Genomic DNA, 19,608 nt, shown 5'->3' with positions numbered 1-19,608 from the left:
GGATTGCTGAGTGTTTGACCAGTTAGGTTTATCCTAAAAAAAAAAAGGAACAACTGATTTTCCAGAATGTAGTTGAATAAAAAGTAAAATATTTGACTTTAAAATAGTCAAGTGAAATTTCCACCAAATGGAAATACTTCAGTAAAGTACAGATACATGAAAAAAGCAACTTAAGTACAGTGAAGAATTACATTTACTTTATTTTCCACCACTGAAAAAAGTCTACTGAATGGTTACCAATTTGAATTACAGTATAGTCGATGGTTATAGACAGTCCTCAAGCCCCAAAATAAAACTGCGCCTGGGAAATCAAAACCATGTTGTTTCAGAGTTTCTTATCCCTTATGTAAACTCCTGTCTCAGACGCTGGATCAGATGTGCTGGATTAGAGCGGGAACATGGGTAATCTCTAGGAAATGTGCTAGACTAATATGATGCCACAAGATATGACAGTAAACAATCAACCTAATCTACAAAGCCCAATTACGGTCTTCCTGCTGCATCAAATAGACCCTGTATGTCTAAATCTGCTGAGACGATGCAGTCTGAGTTATTGAAGTTACCACCTAAGTCTCTTATTCAACATGACATTTCAGTCAGATAGAAAATGACTCAGAAAATGAACAAATGTCATGTCAGATGGAATTTTACTATATTTATGTCCTCGCCTTTTCACCTGGTTCAGTCTCTTCATACTTTATAGTGCGAATTTTCCCAGCATGTTCATAGAATGTGCAATATTTGAGAAAGAAAAAATGGTCAACAACCAATCTGTTGATTGGAGGAATCTGTCTGATAGAATAATCTTTGTATTATTTTTGAAAATTCATCGACATTGTGACACGTTCAGTATATTTTTGATTTATGGTTGGGATGATATGTATTTGACTTCAGAATTTATATTATATAGTTTAGGTCGAAAGTTAGTGGCATACCTGAGGTAAAAAAATTAAGTTGTCGGCCCCAACGACACTTTTACATGCAGTGAAAGTCGGCTAATTCCTTTTGGAAATCATTGTGTTAGCTGAAAAGATTTTGTGACTGGTTTAAATGAGATTTTATTATAAATCATTTTCTGAAAAATTTGAACTTTTGAATCTTTAAATTATTGTTTTTTCACTTACAAAAATGCTCATTATTTATTTATTTATTTATGAACATGACATTCATTGTACATTCATTTTATTTTTAGGGAAACTGTCATTTTCTTTGTTCACTTTTAATCTTTGGATCATTGTTTTTCCCTTTCTTTTATTTTGGAATTCTTGAATTATTATTATTATTATTTTTTTTTTAATATATAAAATCTTTGGGTCATTGTTTTTTCCTTCCTTCCTTCTGGAATCCCCGAATCATTGGTCTTTTATTCAGAATTTTTGAATCCTCGTTCATTCTTTTCTTTCCTAAGCCGTGGTCCCTTACTCTTTCATGTATTTTTTGCAATCTTGAAATTATCATTCCTTCATTCCTTTGAATCTTTGTTTTTTAATTCTTTCATTTCCACTGTATTGGAATCACTGCTTTTTGAAGTTTTACGTTTTTTGAGTCATTGCATTGGTCCCTTTTTTTGTTTCGTGCAATTTATTAAAGTTGCACAGAAACGCCCGAGTGCATAATTCATCGCAGGTAATGCGTGCTTTAATGCATTTGTTAGTAGCAGACGTAAGTGAATCAATATTGCATTGTTTGGAAATGTATTGCATTTAATGGGCTTAAGCAGCTATATAAATAGTTTTTGCAGGTGCTGTGTTTTAGAATGGATTGCTTGAACTGTTGTGAATTAATTGGGAAGCTGTGTATACCAACTGCTGTAATTAATTTTGTGGAAAACTGGTTAGCATACTTTTTTTTGGTTTTTTTAAGTCTCTGAAAGCTCTTCAAGTGCACAGCACTTTGGCTGTTAAAAACGCAGACATCAAACACAGGTGTAGCAGCCAGCAGAAGAAACTAATTGCAAGCTTCTTGAATCTAAAACAAATGAGCTTTTCTGGCAGATGTTAGCACTCTCTCTCTCTCACACACAAACACGCTATCACTCATGCTAGCAGTCCCTCTGCTTTGAATCATGCACCTAACTTGTAAGAGATTTTAAAAAACTTGCAGTCAAGAAACTGATTGGTTCAATTATACCTCAATTTCCTCCAATCCTAAACTGGTTACTGAACTTTAACAGTTCTGGGACATCTGACAAAGAGAACATCTTCATCACATGTCTTTACACAGACATGCACATTTCAGGCCACGCTTCAGTTCATCCTGGTATGACGCAGATAGTACGTCGCCATCCAGTGCGATTCCGAGCCTCTCCTAGGCCTTGGCCAAGCAGATGTGAGCTTCTAATGCTTGGTGTACATAAATGCGTAAAGCTGAATCGCTGCTTTGGGAGAGCTTTCGTTTCGAGAGCAATTTTTGAAAAAAAGAGAGATGGAATAACTGTGCATGGCCAAATGCACAACGCAGAGAACTGGAGATTTTTGAGCACTATTAAAAGCCATTACGGGCTTTCAGGGCTAAATGGGCAAGATCTGCTGCGCTGCGCTGCTCTGCTTGTTCGCTCGTTAAATCCGTCCCCCCCCGAAGCCTATGCGATTGAGCCTATTATACAGCCCCGTTATTTTCACTAATATTACACTTCTGCTTCTTTATTTTCCCCTTGAATCGAATGTGAAAATGAGGGCATAATCATCTACAACTTCATTGGCATTAATGTTATTATGTGGAAGTCATTTTGGTAAAGCTGTGGATTTTTTTATTTTGCAGTTTAAGTTGCTATATGTATGGTATTTCTGACTTTTCTCACTGGAGGAAGGTTTCTTTTTTCCTTCAACTCATTCTGTCTGGATTTTCAGACCTCAGGATTGTTTCTTCCATGTGTATGTTTTATATAAATTTTGGGACACCTTACCAGCTATATGTGGTTCTTGCTGAAACTATTAACACAATGTGTTTTAGATGTCTGTGGATGGGGTAAATTTTCCCTTCACTTGACCTAGTAATATAGAATAGAACACTGACTGCACCCCAGGCCTCCTCACTTCACCTACATCAGTAGCAGATGTTACTAACACCCTTGTGGCTGAAATCAGCATAACCATGAGCTGATCTTTAATTTGATACTTGTGTGTATTGGTTTGTGTACAACCATGTCTTAGAAGCGAATTGAGGTTTCACACATCAGAGCCACAAATAGCAAAAAAAATGTTAATAAAATAACCACCTTGCTTATAAACATTGCTTTATTATTACTGCACTTTTTTTTCTGTTTGCAATGCTCAAAAGAGGTCATAATGGCTCTAGAATAGCAGCTTTAAGGACCTTTGAGGAAGCAAAATGCTTTAACTATTGGATATCTTTTTTTTTTTCCTTTTTGACTTTGCCCTGTGGTCACACAGCATCCTCCGTCTGTATATAATCCATTTTTGCTCCCTTACAAAACTTGTCTAAAAACTATATTTATTCATCGGGGTCTTTTTTGTTCCCAGGTTGAATCCCCATTGGCAGTGGAGGCCGTGTTGGGTGAAGTATTATTCTCTGTACTGGATGATAAAGTTTCCATAATGAATCTGCGTGTGCACGCCATCTCTGGACTCAGCCTCAGTATCCAGCCCAGTCCGGGAAACAGTCACACCATGGTGGCAAAGGCATCAGGGCTACAGACGCTCTCTGCTCTTAAACAGGTACATTCATTTCAAGGTCGACCGATTGATCTGCTGGCCGATTTTTGCCGTTTTTTAATTAATCGGTATCTGCTGATTGTGCTGAAAATTAGGCTGATTAATAGGCAGGTGCATCTGTGAGCAGCTTAGCATTGTTGTAGAACTTTTTTAAGCGAACTACCTAGTAATTTTTGAAAGAAAACAGTAGGACTTAAGGTAGGGACACACCAAACCAACCACAACGTACCAGCCAAAACAATCTGGGCTGATTTCTAAATATCGCCTTATGCATCAGCCAGAAAAAAAACCCTGTCTGTCAACCTCTAATTTAAAGCATTTAGCAAATTTCCTTATCCAGAGCAACTTACAATTATCTCATTCATTCATACAACCGAGCAATTGAGGGGTAAGGGCCTGGCTCAAGGGCCCTACAGTGACAGTGTAGTGGTGGTAAGGTTTGAACTCATGAGTCCAACATCGTTACCACTGAGCCACCCCTTTCCCTTGAGCTTCCAGAATCAAAAACTTCCAGGTTTTCTATTTTCCATGACTTGATTTGCAATGGCAATGTCCTTCAGAACAGGAGGTTTAGTCAATATAAGATAATAGCAAATGCCTTTTAGAGGGACCTTATAACTAGGGATGGGCCTTAATCATTGTCTATCAATTAGTATTCTCACTAGGGGAATTGCCTTCTGTTTAATTTTAATAAACATTAATTGGTTAACCTTTGGAAGAGGAATGGGGAGGTGGGGGGGAAGGAGGGTCTTTTTGGAATGATCAAGTATTATTTCCCTGCAATTAAACTCAACGTCCCTCCTGCCTGTGGCAGTGTACATGTTTATGTTTGACCGACCGAACTAATGAACAGAATTATGAAATGCACTGCTAAAGCTTTACTGAATGTCAGCCTTAGTGAATAATAGCTGAATAGTTCAGGTTACCGGAGCACACGCGCTGATGTTGGGTTCAAATTCAGATTTTTGCGAATAAACTTACTTCATTTAGAGGTCTATTATTAGAGTTACACTACAAAATAGTAAAAAAAAATATATTTTTTATAACAGAAAGGTTATAACGCTGAGCTTCCTGTTTGCTGAATCCTTAAATTCTTCAGCCATTTTGGCACTAATTTTCAGTCTTTCCACAGATTCTCACTATTACTGAATCTGGACTAACGCAAGGTTTTGGTTCTGAACTACTTCAGTATATACAGATTTGGCAGTATGCTTAGGGTGCTTGTCCTTATGAAAGGGAAATGAAACTTGGAACAGGTTGAATAAAAAAAAAATTGCCCTGTATTTGGCAAACCTTACAACATTATGCTCCCACCACTATGCTTCGTGGCGAGAACAGTGTATTTCAAATAACAGTCCTGGGTGTCTAAAAAAAAAATGTTTTGGTGTTTGGTAATGACACCATGGAGCATAATGCATACCTAATCCTAAACAACAGCATTTCAGACTAAATAAATACTTACCTACCATTCGAACATCAAGCTAGTGAATATGCGTGGTCAAATACTTGAATACATGAACACAATAGTTAAACTATAGTACAGCACTTTCTCAAGACTGACCATGTGATTTAGACTGGATAATGACCTTTTTTTTTTTTAGTTTAAAATAAAATATTGCTAACTGTATTGACCAGTTTGCAGCTGTTTGCCTTTAGCTATTTTAGCATTATCATTACTGTAGCTGGTACCCCCAGCTACTCCCCTCTCTGATATTTGTACAACCTAAATCATATTGATGCGGCGTGCACGGTGACGAATGAATCCTTCACCAGACTCTGCTGGCCAATTAGCTCAAGCTTGTTCAAGCAGGCCAAGCCCCATTGGTGCAATAAGGGCCTATTTGACATTCAGATGAATTCAAATTTCACCCAGTATCACTGCTCCTAATGAGACTGCATTCTGTTTAATGAGAAGCCAACGAACATGCCACCGTGTCTGTTCCTTCCCTGCATCAGGGGAGCACTACACATTTGCTTTGTGATCCTTCCCATTTCTTTCATTGAGGCTTCTATTTTGGCGCAAGGGCGAATAAGCACCACAACACTAATTTGTCCGACATCTTGGGTCTGTTCTTCGTGTTCCAAAAAACATCTTTCCATCTTTTTTTTAGGTCCATTTTTGTGTGGGCAACAAAAAAGCTATCTAATGATTGCTGGCAACTCATGCATTGAAGGCTAATTGCCGCTTCCACACAGACACCCCCACACTGCTCGTCCCCCATTAATTTTATACAATTAATGCAAGAGTCATCAAATGCTCATACCGTAAGAGCTTGCAATAACTGTCCTTTGTTCTGGTTACATGACTCTCAAAGGAAAAGCCATTGCTGTCGTTCTGCTGTCCGGGAAAGTTTGCCCGTTAGCACTCTCATACATCTGTCATTCATGATAAATGAACAAAGCTGTTTCAAGTTAGAAACTGGCAACTGCGTTGTCCTCATTCACACCTCTACTTTGTCCCATGTACTAATCCTGTGAATCCTGTGTGTCATCATATTGTTGAGTTCATATTCTACATTATGGTTGCAACCAAATACCAATATGATACAGATAATCGGGTGTGAGGCGATGCAAATGCCAGTTCAAAATGCAGTACTGTGCATTTTTACACCTAAGCGTTCAGTGGTGTACTGCCTGAATCAATCTACTTCTTAATTGTTTGGAGTTTGTTGCACTGAAAGAGTAATGTAATTCCAGTGAAGGTGAACGTAACTTGTGCTTGGGTGCTAATATACTGTAAACCAATCATCAGGCAGAACATTATGACCACCTGTCTAATATTGTGTTGGTCCCCCTTTCACTGCCAAAATAGTCCTGACCAGTGAAGCATTAACAGCATTAACTTTAGCAATTTGAGCTACAGGAGCTCGTCTGTTGGATTGGACCACACGGACCAGCCTTCGCTCCCCATATGCATCAATAAGCCTAGGCCACTCATGACCCTGTCACTATTTCACCACTGTTCCTTCATTGGACAACTTTTGATAGATGCTGACCCAAACTGACCCAAACGTCTAGCAATCACAATTTGGCCCTCGTCAAACTCGTTCAAATACTTACACTTGCCCATTTTTCCAGGTTCTAACGCATAAACTTTGAGGACAAAATGTTAACTTGCTGCCTAATACATCCTACCCACTAACAGATGCCATGATGAAGAGATAATCAGTGTTATTCACATCACTTCAGCGGGGATGGCATGGACAAAGAAAAACCCCACTTTGCCACAGCTGGAGAAAAAGCATTGTGTCAAAATAGATTTTCTTTTTCTTTTACATCCATCAGGCGTAGGGTGCTGCAATTCAACTAGATGTGGAAGCAAAGGGGAACTCAACTGTAAAATTCCAGCTTGTTCCATGTGCGACATGAGCGCAAGGTTTGCGTCAGTGCCCTTCCACTTTAGTCCATGGTCCTGACAGATGCGATTCGAAGGCTGTGAAGCCACACAGTTCTCACTGTCGGCTTAGCTGTACCATGAGATCATGCATATGATGGCGGGATACCTTTGAGGTTAACATTCAGTGGTTATAACAAAGGCTTGATTATAAAGCAGAGACATGAACTGTGCAATGCTTTGCAAATGCTAATGAAGTAAACGCTAAGGTTAGATATGATAATGCTTAATTAAAGCTCAAGGACAAACAAACGAGTTCAAAGGCAGTACCATGCGTGAGATGCAAAACAAGCAGGGCGCATATACGGTTTTGTTTTTAGTTCAAGAATTTATTTTCTAAAATAAAAATGCACAATTTATTTGAAAGACTGGTTAAAAAAAATTAGTTATGTATTTGTCATATCTGCCTTTTTGTTTATCCATTTAACGCCTAACAACTTGTATGCATTTTTTTGTAGGATTCATGCATTTGTAGATCAAAGTTCAGCATTATTACACTTGGGATATAAATCGCACAGGACCTAATACTGACCCCTGCAGCATTTCGTGTATCACTAATTCTTATGAATATGCACAGGCCAATGTATATATGATTCTATATTTATTACTATATCATTTCATCAGAAGAAAAAAATATAGTTCTGCTTACTGCTCTAGCGAATGATTTCCATGTTGGGGGCCTTTCTTTCATGATAAAAGTGGGCAGTTTGAGTGAAGTGCTGTGTGTAGTACTGCAGGAGAATGCTAATGCCATTACTGATTTGTATTCTCTTTTTCTTTCTTTTCCAGGAAGCCAGCCTTTCGATTTGGGCTTACTTCAGTGACAACACAGCAGCCCCTTTAAGCATATATGACCCCAAGGATTACAACCTTAATGCCTCCACACTGGACGAAAAAGTGGCTTCAATTTCCCAGGAGCCTCAGCAAAGGTGGCCTGTTATCGTCGCAGAGGGGGAGGGATCCGGCGAGCTCGTCCGTGTGGAAATGACCATATGCGAAGCGTGCCAGAAGACTAAACGAAAAAGTGTTATCGCTTCCTCTTCAGTCAATGTAAAAGTGCGCTTCGGGCCTGACGAGGATTCGGAAGAGGAAGATGAAGGGGATGAAGGGGTGCCACCTAACACGGGAAGACCAATTCTTGATACAAACATGGGTGGTACTGGATATGTGTCATCCAATGAGCAGCCTGCAAGTGTGTCACTTGACTACACAAGCTTCCCCACTATCAGTAACCAGCCAACTGTGGAGGAAGAGGATGAAGAAGAAGGGTTTACTCACTCTCCTCGCAGCATGACCGACTTAGAGATTGGCATGTATGCCCTCTTGGGTGTTTTCTGCCTGGCCATTCTGGTCTTCTTGATCAATTGCATTGTATTTGTCCTCAAGTACCGCCACAAGCGAATACCACCTGAAGGTCAGGCCAACATGGACCACTCTCACCACTGGGTGTTTCTCGGAAATGGGCAGCCCTTACAAGCTCAGAGCGACCTCTCACCTCAAACAGCAGAAAGTCCAAGCAATGCTTTGGAAGGGCCACAAACTTGCTGCCACGGAGACCACCACAGCAGCGGCAGCTCCCAGACAAGTGTGCAAAGTCAAGTGCATGGCCGAGGAGATGGCAGCTCGGGTGGCTCCACCAAGGAACACGGTGAAGACGCAAGTTCCCCCACATCCAAGCGCAAACGAGTCAAATTCACCACATTTACCACACTCCCCGCTGACGAGCTCCCCTACAACTCGATCCCCATCGCCGATGACGATGATATCCAGTGGGTGTGTCAGGACATGGGGTTCCAGGACCCTGAAGAAATGCACGACTACATGCGCAGGATAAAAGAAATAGCCTAATGGTGGCTTTGGGATTTCTTAAAAAAAACTTTTCCTTTCTAATCTCCCTCTCCCTACCTTTACTCATACAAATTTCTCTTTTCACACGTATGGAGAATGTGACTAAGGACCTAGAGTCCTGTTTCTCCGAGGTGTTACTTTTTGCACAGTGCTCTCGTTCTTTTAAATGTTCACACGTTTTCGGGGAACTGTTTGCGTAAAACAGCAGATGGAAAGCCAAATACGAGACTAGGAGATCTTTTAATCGCTAGCACAAACGGCTTTGGAGTGTATGTCGTCCTTTCTCAGGCAAAGAGGACATAATCTCAAACCGAACACACAGAGTTTTGAGTTGTGAGCCGTGGTGTCGAAATGGATTCCTGAAGTGCTCCATCACTCCCGTTGGGAGAAGGTATGGGTCACCCTGTGGACAGGATATTTCTCAGAGGAACGCCACACTGTGTAGTTATTTTTTTTTCCAGTTTGTTCCGTTTTACTTTTTCCAAACAACCGTATATTCTCCAATAAAGAGGCCTTTATAGTGCAGATTTCCATTTGATTCAGAGAAAGGTGTTTGAGAAGGGGTCGTCATTGCGGCATCATCGGCAACTTAACACTCTATTTCTAAAACTGCGATTTTTTTTTGCAGCATTTTGGCCAGTATTGACAAATATCATCATTCCCATTTTTCATGTTCATTGTGCCACGTTATTTTTTTAATGTTATTGGATTTCATGTGTGTAGCATTTTATACATCGTAATATACGTCCATTTGGCATGCCATCTCCGGTTTGCTCGTTTTCCTGCTCAAGTCGGATGCCTTATAAAATTTTAATCACTGCAACCTTCCACGTCAACGCCACGCTCGTTTACATCCAGGAGGCTCAACGCAAAATGGGTACCGCCGTGCGTCATTGAAATTGGCATTGGCCGCGTTGTTTGTTATGACATTACAATATCTTCATATCTCCAGCATTCGTATGCATGAAAGGAGAGTTTGAGACACAGACAGCTGTTGATCCCCTTCCCATCAGATCTTTCCAGATTTGTAAACGTGCGTCTTGTGACAGTTATTTAATTATACATACGTAATGAACAGTAGAGGACATGTAATGTTGTGACATGCTTTCCATGCATGCAGTTCCAGACACTTTACCTCTTGTGTACATACCATGCTATCGTCCTAGTCATTCATTTTTCGTTCTCAAGAGAAAAATAGATACAGAGGTGCTGACATCAGCAGTTTTAGCTTTTACATTTCGGTAGGGGATGATGATAAAGAGGCGAGTCTGCTTTCGCCTTCAACTTTGCTACTTCGTGGGTCCATGGACTCGTTTTACAGGCAGCAATCTCGTATAGCAACATATGCTCAAGTTTTTATTATAAACATCTTTTTTTTATTATTGTTAGCAATGTTGGCACCTCTGTAGCTATCAGACTTCTCAGTCATTTCAATCCATAATCACTCTTATTTATAGGAAACATGAAAATGAATGCTAAGAACGTACAGAAGAAAGTTAATCAAGCACATGCAGGAAATGCGTAAATCTGCGCTGTAGATAAATTAACTTTCAATGCTAATTGTGATCACCACTAATTTTTTATTTTTTTTTGTAAAGCAGTGTACTCTTATTTATTCCATATTGATTCTTTTTTCAATTATTAAACCAAGACTGGAAATAATGCATTATTATTATTGTTGTTTTTACAAGTAAAAAAAAAAGGCAGAACTTGTTTTATGCAATGTTTTATGTTTTTAGTTTTGTTTATTTCTTTGAAACTATTGATACACTGATTAGAGAGAGATAGTATTTTTTTTATAGTGCACATTAAAATTAGTGTATGAACTGAAACTGCTGTTTTTTTTTTATTAAATAACTGCAAATGTTTTTAGTTCGAGTTTTATAGGTCAGGGATCTGACTGTACAAGGGATCGTTTCATTCACAAACACTTCATTTTTTCATTATGTGGAACTCGCGTCTTGTTCATGAAACACCCATTATTAATTGTAATACGACTAAATGTATTTTTTGTTTGTTTAACTTTTTGGCTTCATCCAATGTCATTTTTCTGTCAAGCTCAGAAATCGCAGAGGACCTAATACCGACCCCTGCAGCACCTCCTAAACTACATTTGCAGCTACACAATCTTTGTACTCCAAGTTTTTATTTAAATGATATACTGGAGCATGTTGAAAGTTCTTCAAGTTCTGGAAATTAAACGGGAGAACATTTATTATATTTTTTTTTTTGCTATTTTTGCAATCAACACCTCCTTGAAATCCTGTCAAATAGAGCCTGAACTCGAAATTCGGTTTCCAATTCAGCAATAGTGGCTCAGGGTGAATGAAAAAATGCATCCAAACAACATGTATGAAATAAGATTAACTGATGGGGTGTTAATATTTATTAAAAGTGACCGTCAAAGTTTCTAGTAGCAACTCACACCCTTTTTTTTTCCCCTTTTCTCCCTTTTAATTGAATAATTTCAATGTTCACTAGAGAATGTCAGCAACACTTTTGCATTTCAGATTGTTCCATCGCTTACACGGATGTGCAAATAGATTTTAAACCAGAGCATCTGTTTTCCAAGGAGGTGCTACTAGGTCTTTGCTATGACCTCATCACATGATGTGGACTTGCGTGAAGTACGTGAAGCGCGACTCAATGGGAACCTTTTAAAGCACGGAAACTGGCAGTGCTTTCCTGCCTCATTCTTAATGTACAGAGCACTGTTACGACTTCCTGTATTTTCCTGGATTTAAAGAGAAAACAAAAACAACAAAAAAAAAAAAAAAAAAACACCCCCATCCCTTGTATTCCCCACTTATATGTAAGTACTTACGAAAAATAAAATACAGAAACCTTTGTGTTTGGTCTGTTTATTCGATCATCATGAAAACAAATCTTTGCCTTGTGTTGTAAATAAGTGAGGTTTTACTTACAGTATTGCACAGAACTGAGTGCACCCCTCAGCTATTTAGCTATTTATACGATAATGGCTGTATGTTGTGTTATTTCTAGAGGACAGTAAATCTGTACAGCTATACATTAGAAATAAAACCTGGATTTATTTGAGTCAAAGTATCGTTCATTGAGAAGATCTACTAAGATGGTTGCTGAAATGTAATGGGACCATACAATTCCTGTTTGTTTTATGGACATCTCCATTTGCTCTTATAGTAACCCCGACTCTTCTGGGAAGATGTTCCACTAGATTCAGGTGCGTGGAGATTTGTGCTCGGTCAGCCACATATAACACTATTTTTGATTATATTTAAGGCGGCTTATTCTAGTGAGTCTCTTGGGATGAAGTATAAACAGAAAGGAAGGAATTGAAAAAAAAACCTAGAATTAAATAAATTCAGGGAACATTTTAGGATCTTACTTATCATCCCATGAACAGGTACATGACTGGGAAGTCTACTGTACATCCACTATATGGGCATAGATTTGGATGCGTTTTTTCTCCCATGCCACATTTAGTCCGTATTTGCTCATAATAAGCGCCATGCTTCTGAGATGTTCCACTAGATTCTGGAGTTTACTTGTTTAGATTTGTGTTTATTCAGCCACATTGCGGGTGAGGTGAGGAGAGGAGGCCTGGGGTGCAGTCAGGGATCTGATTCATTCCAAAAGGTGTTCACTAGGGTTGAGGTAAACGGTTTATAGCTGGCCACTCAAGATCTTCCACTCTAACCCATGGAAACCACAGCTGGATTTGTGCACAAGGGCATTACTATGCTGAAACAGGTTTGTGAAGGGAAATTTTGAGGTAACAGTTGGAGAAAGAAGTGTCACAAATTAAATAGTAATGGATTATAGTGATGTTTTCTTGAATTAGTATTACCCATGTGATCAATCAAACTTGTAATCAGTTGAACGCAAACCCAAACAACATTCATCAGTAACACATTTAGTTTAAATGGGAAACTAATCATATGGTGTACAGTATTGGGGAAAAAAAAGTGTGTTATACACTGGAACACTTACATCATTCCGTATCAACATGAAAAATATTCCTTACACGAAACATTCAATGCTCACATTTATCTTAAACCTTAGAAACTCATGAATTTGCTTTAGTTCAGTAGTTCATGTGCTTGTACAAATCAGTAGGTGGCACGTTTTTTTGTGTGTGTTTATTTAGTTTTCAGTCTTTCCACAGCGCAACATCAGCTCTCCGGGGAGAAAACCAGCGTGTAAACGTCTGTGCGACTGTGTATGCTACGTGATGCGGCCAAAACACTGCACACACACTTGATTTCTCCGCAGAGAGGTAGGGATTTATCCGTCATTAAGACAGCATTATAAATCACAGGGCAGTTCCCTGAACTGCGAAAACGAGAATTATTCCAGTCTAGTGCCAGAGTGTGCCGTAGTAAACCTTCTGAGTGAGTCATCAAGTCTAACCCGGAGCAGAACAGCCTGGGAGGATGGAGTAAAAAAAGATTTTTTTTCTTTAAACATTTTGAAGAGATATTACTATATACTGTATACAAAATTGCAGCGTAGTGATGTATGATCCATTTTTTCCCCCATTTTGGCTTTTCATATCTAGGTCATTTTATGGTTCACATGGAATTCAGGTCCTTTTTCCATTTATGTAGTGCTGGTCACAAGGCAGCTTTATAGAAATGAATAGATTCCAAAAAAATGTTCGAAATTGATCAAATTTGTAAGCCAGTGTTAACAGGGATGAGGAAAACACCATGAGATGGTACGAGGAATAAACCTTGAGGTAACCCAGGCTCAAAAGGGAACCCAACCTTATCTGACACCAAATGTTTATTCGTTATATCATTGTTAAAGTAATTAGCTGTTCACTGATAGACACGAGTGTAAAACTGTGTCAATTGCAGTCCTACACCATTGTAGAATTCATTATTCCACATAATGGATTTCTAATGGATTTCCTTGCTACTATTTTGCTTTATTGTTTTTCCATTTTTTATTCCACATTGTTAGCCACATTGAACACGATTATAAAATCTGCACGTGTGAGACTCGATAGATGCAGAAAACGGACAAAATCAATAAGCAAGCCGAAAGGTTAGGCATTCAACAAACAGGAAATCAAGTGTCAGATGAAAATGTACACGAATGACAAACACTGAAATTCCAATCTTATTGAATTATTCTGTACGGAAATGTCTAGCAGCAGTGAAACAGATGGCGGAAAAGCCAGACTACAATATTAATATTTTGAACGACTATTGTACACTAATTTCCCAAAATATTGATATTATATAAGTGTGGCATGAATAACTATACCCATATCTATATCGTATATATCTACACTATAGTGGCAAAGGTTTTCAGACACTTGGTCATAAGTATATGTGCGCATGCGCTTTTGAGCATTTTTAGTGCTTGTGGACATTAGTATTCATCAACCACAAGAGTGTGACAGGTACTGATGTAGGTTGAAGAGGCCTAAGGGTACAGTCGGCGTTCCAATTCATTCTAAAGGTGTTTAGTAGGGTTGAGATCAGAGCTCTATAGCAGGCCACAGGCAGAAATGATCAACCGTGGCGCTCTGTTGTGCATCGTATTTGGAGGAGTCTTTCACTAAACGTACTCCTCAGACTGACAAGTGTTTTATGTAGAGGGTGGGAGGGGTTGTCCAAGGTGGAATGTACTTTTGACAGCATCTTTTTTTCAGACGCTATCGTCAGAGAGTCCAGCTCCTCCCAAACAACATGTCTGCCACTCTCAGCCTGCTTTCCCAGCATGCAGGAGAACTGTGTCATAAAATATCCTCAGCATCATATAAAGGTGACTGATCCTTCCTGTAGAATTCTTCAGTGTTCTTAGTCCATTCCAGTTGATTGTCTATGTACAGTCCTAGGTATTTGTAGTATCCATTTCAACTCCAACCCCTTGAATGGAGACAGGAGTACAAGTGTCTTCTTTCTTAGGTCCACAACCAACTCTATTTTCTTGGTCAACTGTATTGTCCATAGTCTCAAAATCTTCAGTGGTGGACAGTAACGAAGTAAATGTAACTTGTTACTGTACTTAAATATCTGTACTTTACAGAAGTATTTCCATTTGGCAAAACTTTTTTACTCAACTACATTTTGAGAAATCAGTCGTTCCTTTTTATTTATAAGTGGATAAAAACTGGTCAAGCAAGCAACCAATCAGAGTAGAGCAGTTTTAAATTGATTTTGATTGTCGTTTGGTGGCATCTACTAAGCACCAACATGCGGTTCAGCATCAGTTCTACAGCGAGCAGAACATATTAAGAGGTATAAATGATGAAAGAAACTTCTGACTAACTTTCCGTGGCCAAGTTGAAAAGTAGGATTTGGGCTCAAGTCAAGTCAAGTCAAGTTTATTTCTATAGCGCTTTTCACAACAGACATTGTCTCAAAGCAGCTTTACAGAAATCAACAGTTAAGGTGAATGGCGTGTATTTATCCCTGAAGAGCAGCCGTGGCGACTGTGGCAAGGAAAAACTCCCTTAGATGTTATGAGGAAGAAACCTTGAGAGGAACCAGACTCAAAAGGGAAACCCATCCTCATTTGGGTGACATCAAGAGTTTGATCATAAATCTTTCAACAATAGAGAACACTGGAGAGTGAGAACTAACATGAGTACTGGAGTATAAGATTATAAGTAATGTTCTTTCTACAGTCTTATACAGTCTATATGGTTATAAAACTAGGAGCTACTGAGCTCAACATTTGTGATCATCATTGTAATTGTGATCACGATCTCATGATCATTTTAATAGATATTAATGGGTCAAACACTGATATCATTTCATTAATTGATTTGTGTGCTAGGAGTGACAGTCTTTTACATAAACCGAGTTGATTTAAGCAAAAGTCTTGTGACAAAAATGATAATAGGAACATTATAGTCGTAATAAATCGTAGCATTTTGGATAAATTTAAAAGGCAAATACTTTTGTACTTTTACTCCAGTGAAAAATTTAAAGGGACTTTCCAATCTAATTTATCTTTATTTTTACTCAAGTACATGGTTTTTGTACTTCATCCACCACTGAAATTGTGCCTTTGGAGTCACTGTACCATATTGCACAAGCATGGGCATCAACATGACTGAAAAAACCCCCCACAAAAATACATAAAACATATGTGGTGGCATTGAGTGTGTGTGTACTTGGAAAACAAGCATGTCTGATAAGTAGTTGTGGGATTCTATGATCCATGTTTGAGAGATGAGGTGTTTGCTTGGAAATGGAGTCTGAGTCATGCACTCCCTGACAGAATCGTAACGCGTCAACGTGATCATTCAAGCCGCCAGTTTCTTTGCAGAGGTAATCAAATGACGCCGATGATTGTTCAATTCAACAGACTCTCCTGTAAAGAAAACATGCACATGGTTCAAAGGACAAGCTAACCTAGCGCTCATTTGCTATGCTTAAATTAAATTCATAATTTGATCCATTGTTTTACCCTCGGATCATTTCTAGTTGTGAATGCATTCGGATATATAGATGGATATCAAAAGCTGGTAGTTTCAGGGGTCGAATGTGCGCAGAGGCTTTCGAATATTGTTGAGAAAGGGACGTTTATTAGACATAACATTCTGACTAATATTCAGATAACAGTCGCAGCTAATAGCATGGGAGAAAAATGGAATGAGAATGGATCATTTAAAGTGATAGAGATCGGTAATGAGGAATATAATTGACAAAAATGGTGTCAGTGACTTGCATTTTAAAATCCTGATCAGAAAAAAATCAAATAAAAATGGGCACATGGTATTATAGTGGCAAGAAAAAAAAAAAAAGAGTCTTCTCATTCAACTTCTGTCTATTCTCTAATCACCAGCAGTTAATGTGTTTAGGATTCGTTAATATTCAGGAATACGTGTGACCCAATCATCTTGGCATATATGCATAATTAAAGATAAGTAGTCAACGTTAATGAAATACAGGGAAAGTGGTAGATCTTTTCTCTGTTGCAAACGCAAATGGGCATAAGCGCAATCCATCACTGTGATTCTGTATACAATTAAACATGTGAGGAATATTGATTTTTTTTTTCCACTGAAATATCAGGAGGGTTTATTATTATTAAAAATAGTTTGGGTGCATTCATGGTTGTGGATTTACATTTTTTCATTTTTAAAAAGGATAAAGAGAAGGATAGCAAAAAGCAGGACGAAAGAATAGCATTTTGTTTTTCAAAAAATTACACATTTTTCAGCAACATTCATGAATGCTCTTTTTTAAAAATGTTTATTAATTACAATTCATTACATTGTCGGAGTCACAGTTCTGATTGGTGCGGGTTTATTTCCAGGCTTTCTAGCAGCAGCTTTCTGGCTTTAATTCAAATCTTATGTTTAGGATTCACATACTTGTTGACTGCATTTACAAAAGGCTGATTTTAATAAGAGGGGAATGTTTCGGTAAGGCGATATTTTCTTTTATGTAACATTTATGGAAGGACTCTCTAGTGTCCACTGCTTCTGTGTGACAAGCAGCATTTTTTATATTATTGCAATTGTGGAAGATAAAATCAAGAGCCTGGTGAGAGGACGACTGCTTTTAGCTGCTAGAACATAAGTGGTTCGAGGAAAATGATGCTCCACAAAATTAAATGCAACCATAAATGGATAAAAATATAATTTTAAATATGTATTTATTTAAATGGAAAAAATTACTTTGGTATAAAAAGACGTCTCTTTGGACCCATGTCACCCAAATGAGAATGGGTTCCCCTCTTGAGTCTGGTTCCTCTCAAGGTTTCTTCCTCATAACATCTAAGGTAGTTTTTCCTGGCCACAGTCGCCATGGCTGCTCATCAGGGATAAATACACACCGTTCACCTCAACTGTTGAATTCTGTGCTTTGAGACAATGTCTGTTGTGAAATGCACCATTGAAATAAACTTGACTGCTCTTGGAAAATACGTTGGCAATAAAACTTCGGCATCACCCCACCCTAACATAGATTATATTTACCCCATACAACCCAAAGTGCTTAATTCCTTACTTCATGCTTGCACTACTTTGTTGTAATGTTTTGTGAATCTCTAATCAAATTCTTATATACAAACAGTCCAACTAAGGCACATGTGATTTTCCTTAAGAACAAAGATTTGTAAGCGAGCACCTCTGCTGAACCTGTTTTTATTAAACACAACCTTTGGCATTTACATATTGCGCGTTTAAACACCGGAAATGGCTTTATTGGCAACGGAGCAAGCGAAGGCGTTGGGAAAGAAATTGGTGCGAGGAGACAGTGATAAAGGGCTCGCCAGATACGTCCGCATATCTCCACATAATTGAGGTGCGTACGTGGCCGAGGTGATGGATCTAGTTGTTTGTCTTCCTCTGGGCTGAGAGAACAGCAAATCGCTTTAAAGATGATTGAGGGTCATTTGTTGAAAAAAATAAGAGAGAAAGTGAGAAGAGAGAGAAAGGGAAAGCTTGCCCGTTCAAAAGAGGCAATAACTTTTGAATGACCTTCCAATGTGGAGAAATGTGTATGGCATAACACTGACTCATTCGCCGGGGTTTATATGAAGAGATTCGATGCTTACTATTGTTTGAACTGGAGAGCTTTGAGGCAGTGTGGCTTTGTGTTGGTGTTACGCCAGGAGCCACAGTGGGGTCGTTTAATCATCCATGAGGCGCTCAGAAGAATGATGGAGGAACAGCAGTACAACAAAAGCTACCACACTTTCTATGAAGGCTAAATATACACTATAAATAGATATTTGGAAACCTGACTTTTCCAGCCATATGCGAATTCTACCCATATCCTCCACAAAGTTGGAGGAACAGTTTTGTATGTGGTAGCATGACTTTTTTCCTTCACTTGAACTTGAGATCCAAATCTGTTCCAGCATGACAATGTCTCTGTGCACAAAACCAACTCCATGAAGATATGGTTGACATGGGTTGTAATGGAAGATCTTGAGTGGCCTGCTATAGAGCTCTGACCTCAACCCTATTGAAAGACCTTAACCCTATAGAAACCATTGAAACTTTATTAACACACTTGTGGCTGAATAAACACAAATCTCCACACCAATACTCACAAATTCTGGTGAGACATCTTCCCAGAAGAGTGGAGGTTATTATAATAGTAAATAGGAGCTAAATGTCGAACGCTATGTAAAAAAAAAAGCACATTTATCAATGCATTCTTTCATTCCTTTTCCTTTTTATTCCTTTTCTAATAATCTTTGGAGATTCAACAGATCCAGAAACAAATCTGGTAAGTCTGGGCACCCAAGATGGCAACTCAAAATTAACTCAATTTACCATTTGCTTCAAATCAATGCATAATAATTTTTAGCTCATATCCTAATTAAATTCTATTCAGGTCATCTCACATTAATGTCACTATGATTCAACCCAATTCAATCTTCATAAAACTCAATTTGCCGTTTGATTCCATTTCATTTTTCATTTACACTCCAGCTGAATTCTGTCCACTTTGGAATGAAACACACTCGTCGATTTAGTTCAGTTTAAAACATACTTCTGTTCAGGGTGAATTTAATTCACTCTTCAGTTCAACTGGATTCAATTCCTATCTATTTACTTTCCATATCAACTCGATTCACTAGTTCATTTGATTTTCAGTTCACACTCTAATTTAATTTTGTTTCAATAAACTTAATTCACTTTCCAATTAAACTCAGGTCACACTTTAACTCTTCAATACAACTTTTTAATTTGCTGTTCAGTTTGATTTTTCAATTCTCTCTTTAATTCAG

The 19,608-nt window shown here is 38.4% G+C and overlaps 1 protein-coding gene across 2 annotated transcripts in view; it reads left to right on the top strand.

The window, feature by feature from the left end:
* Positions 1–11,763, top strand: part of tmem132e (transmembrane protein 132E) — a 238,781-nt gene extending 227,018 nt beyond the window's left edge. For both annotated transcript variants that reach the window (XM_046838888.1, XM_046838887.1), the window contains exons 8-9: positions 3,483–3,677; positions 7,858–11,763. In XM_046838888.1, the coding sequence (XP_046694844.1) occupies positions 3,483–3,677; positions 7,858–8,916 (1,254 nt within the window). In that variant the 3' untranslated portion in view covers positions 8,917–11,763. The remainder of the gene's footprint in view (positions 1–3,482; positions 3,678–7,857) is intronic.
* Positions 11,764–19,608: the final 7,845 nt, after the last annotated feature.

Source organism: Silurus meridionalis, chromosome 25 (genome assembly GCF_014805685.1).
Source record: "Silurus meridionalis isolate SWU-2019-XX chromosome 25, ASM1480568v1, whole genome shotgun sequence".
Taxonomy (NCBI): domain Eukaryota; kingdom Metazoa; phylum Chordata; class Actinopteri; order Siluriformes; family Siluridae; genus Silurus; species Silurus meridionalis.
This window is presented reverse-complemented; position numbering and strand designations above follow the sequence as displayed.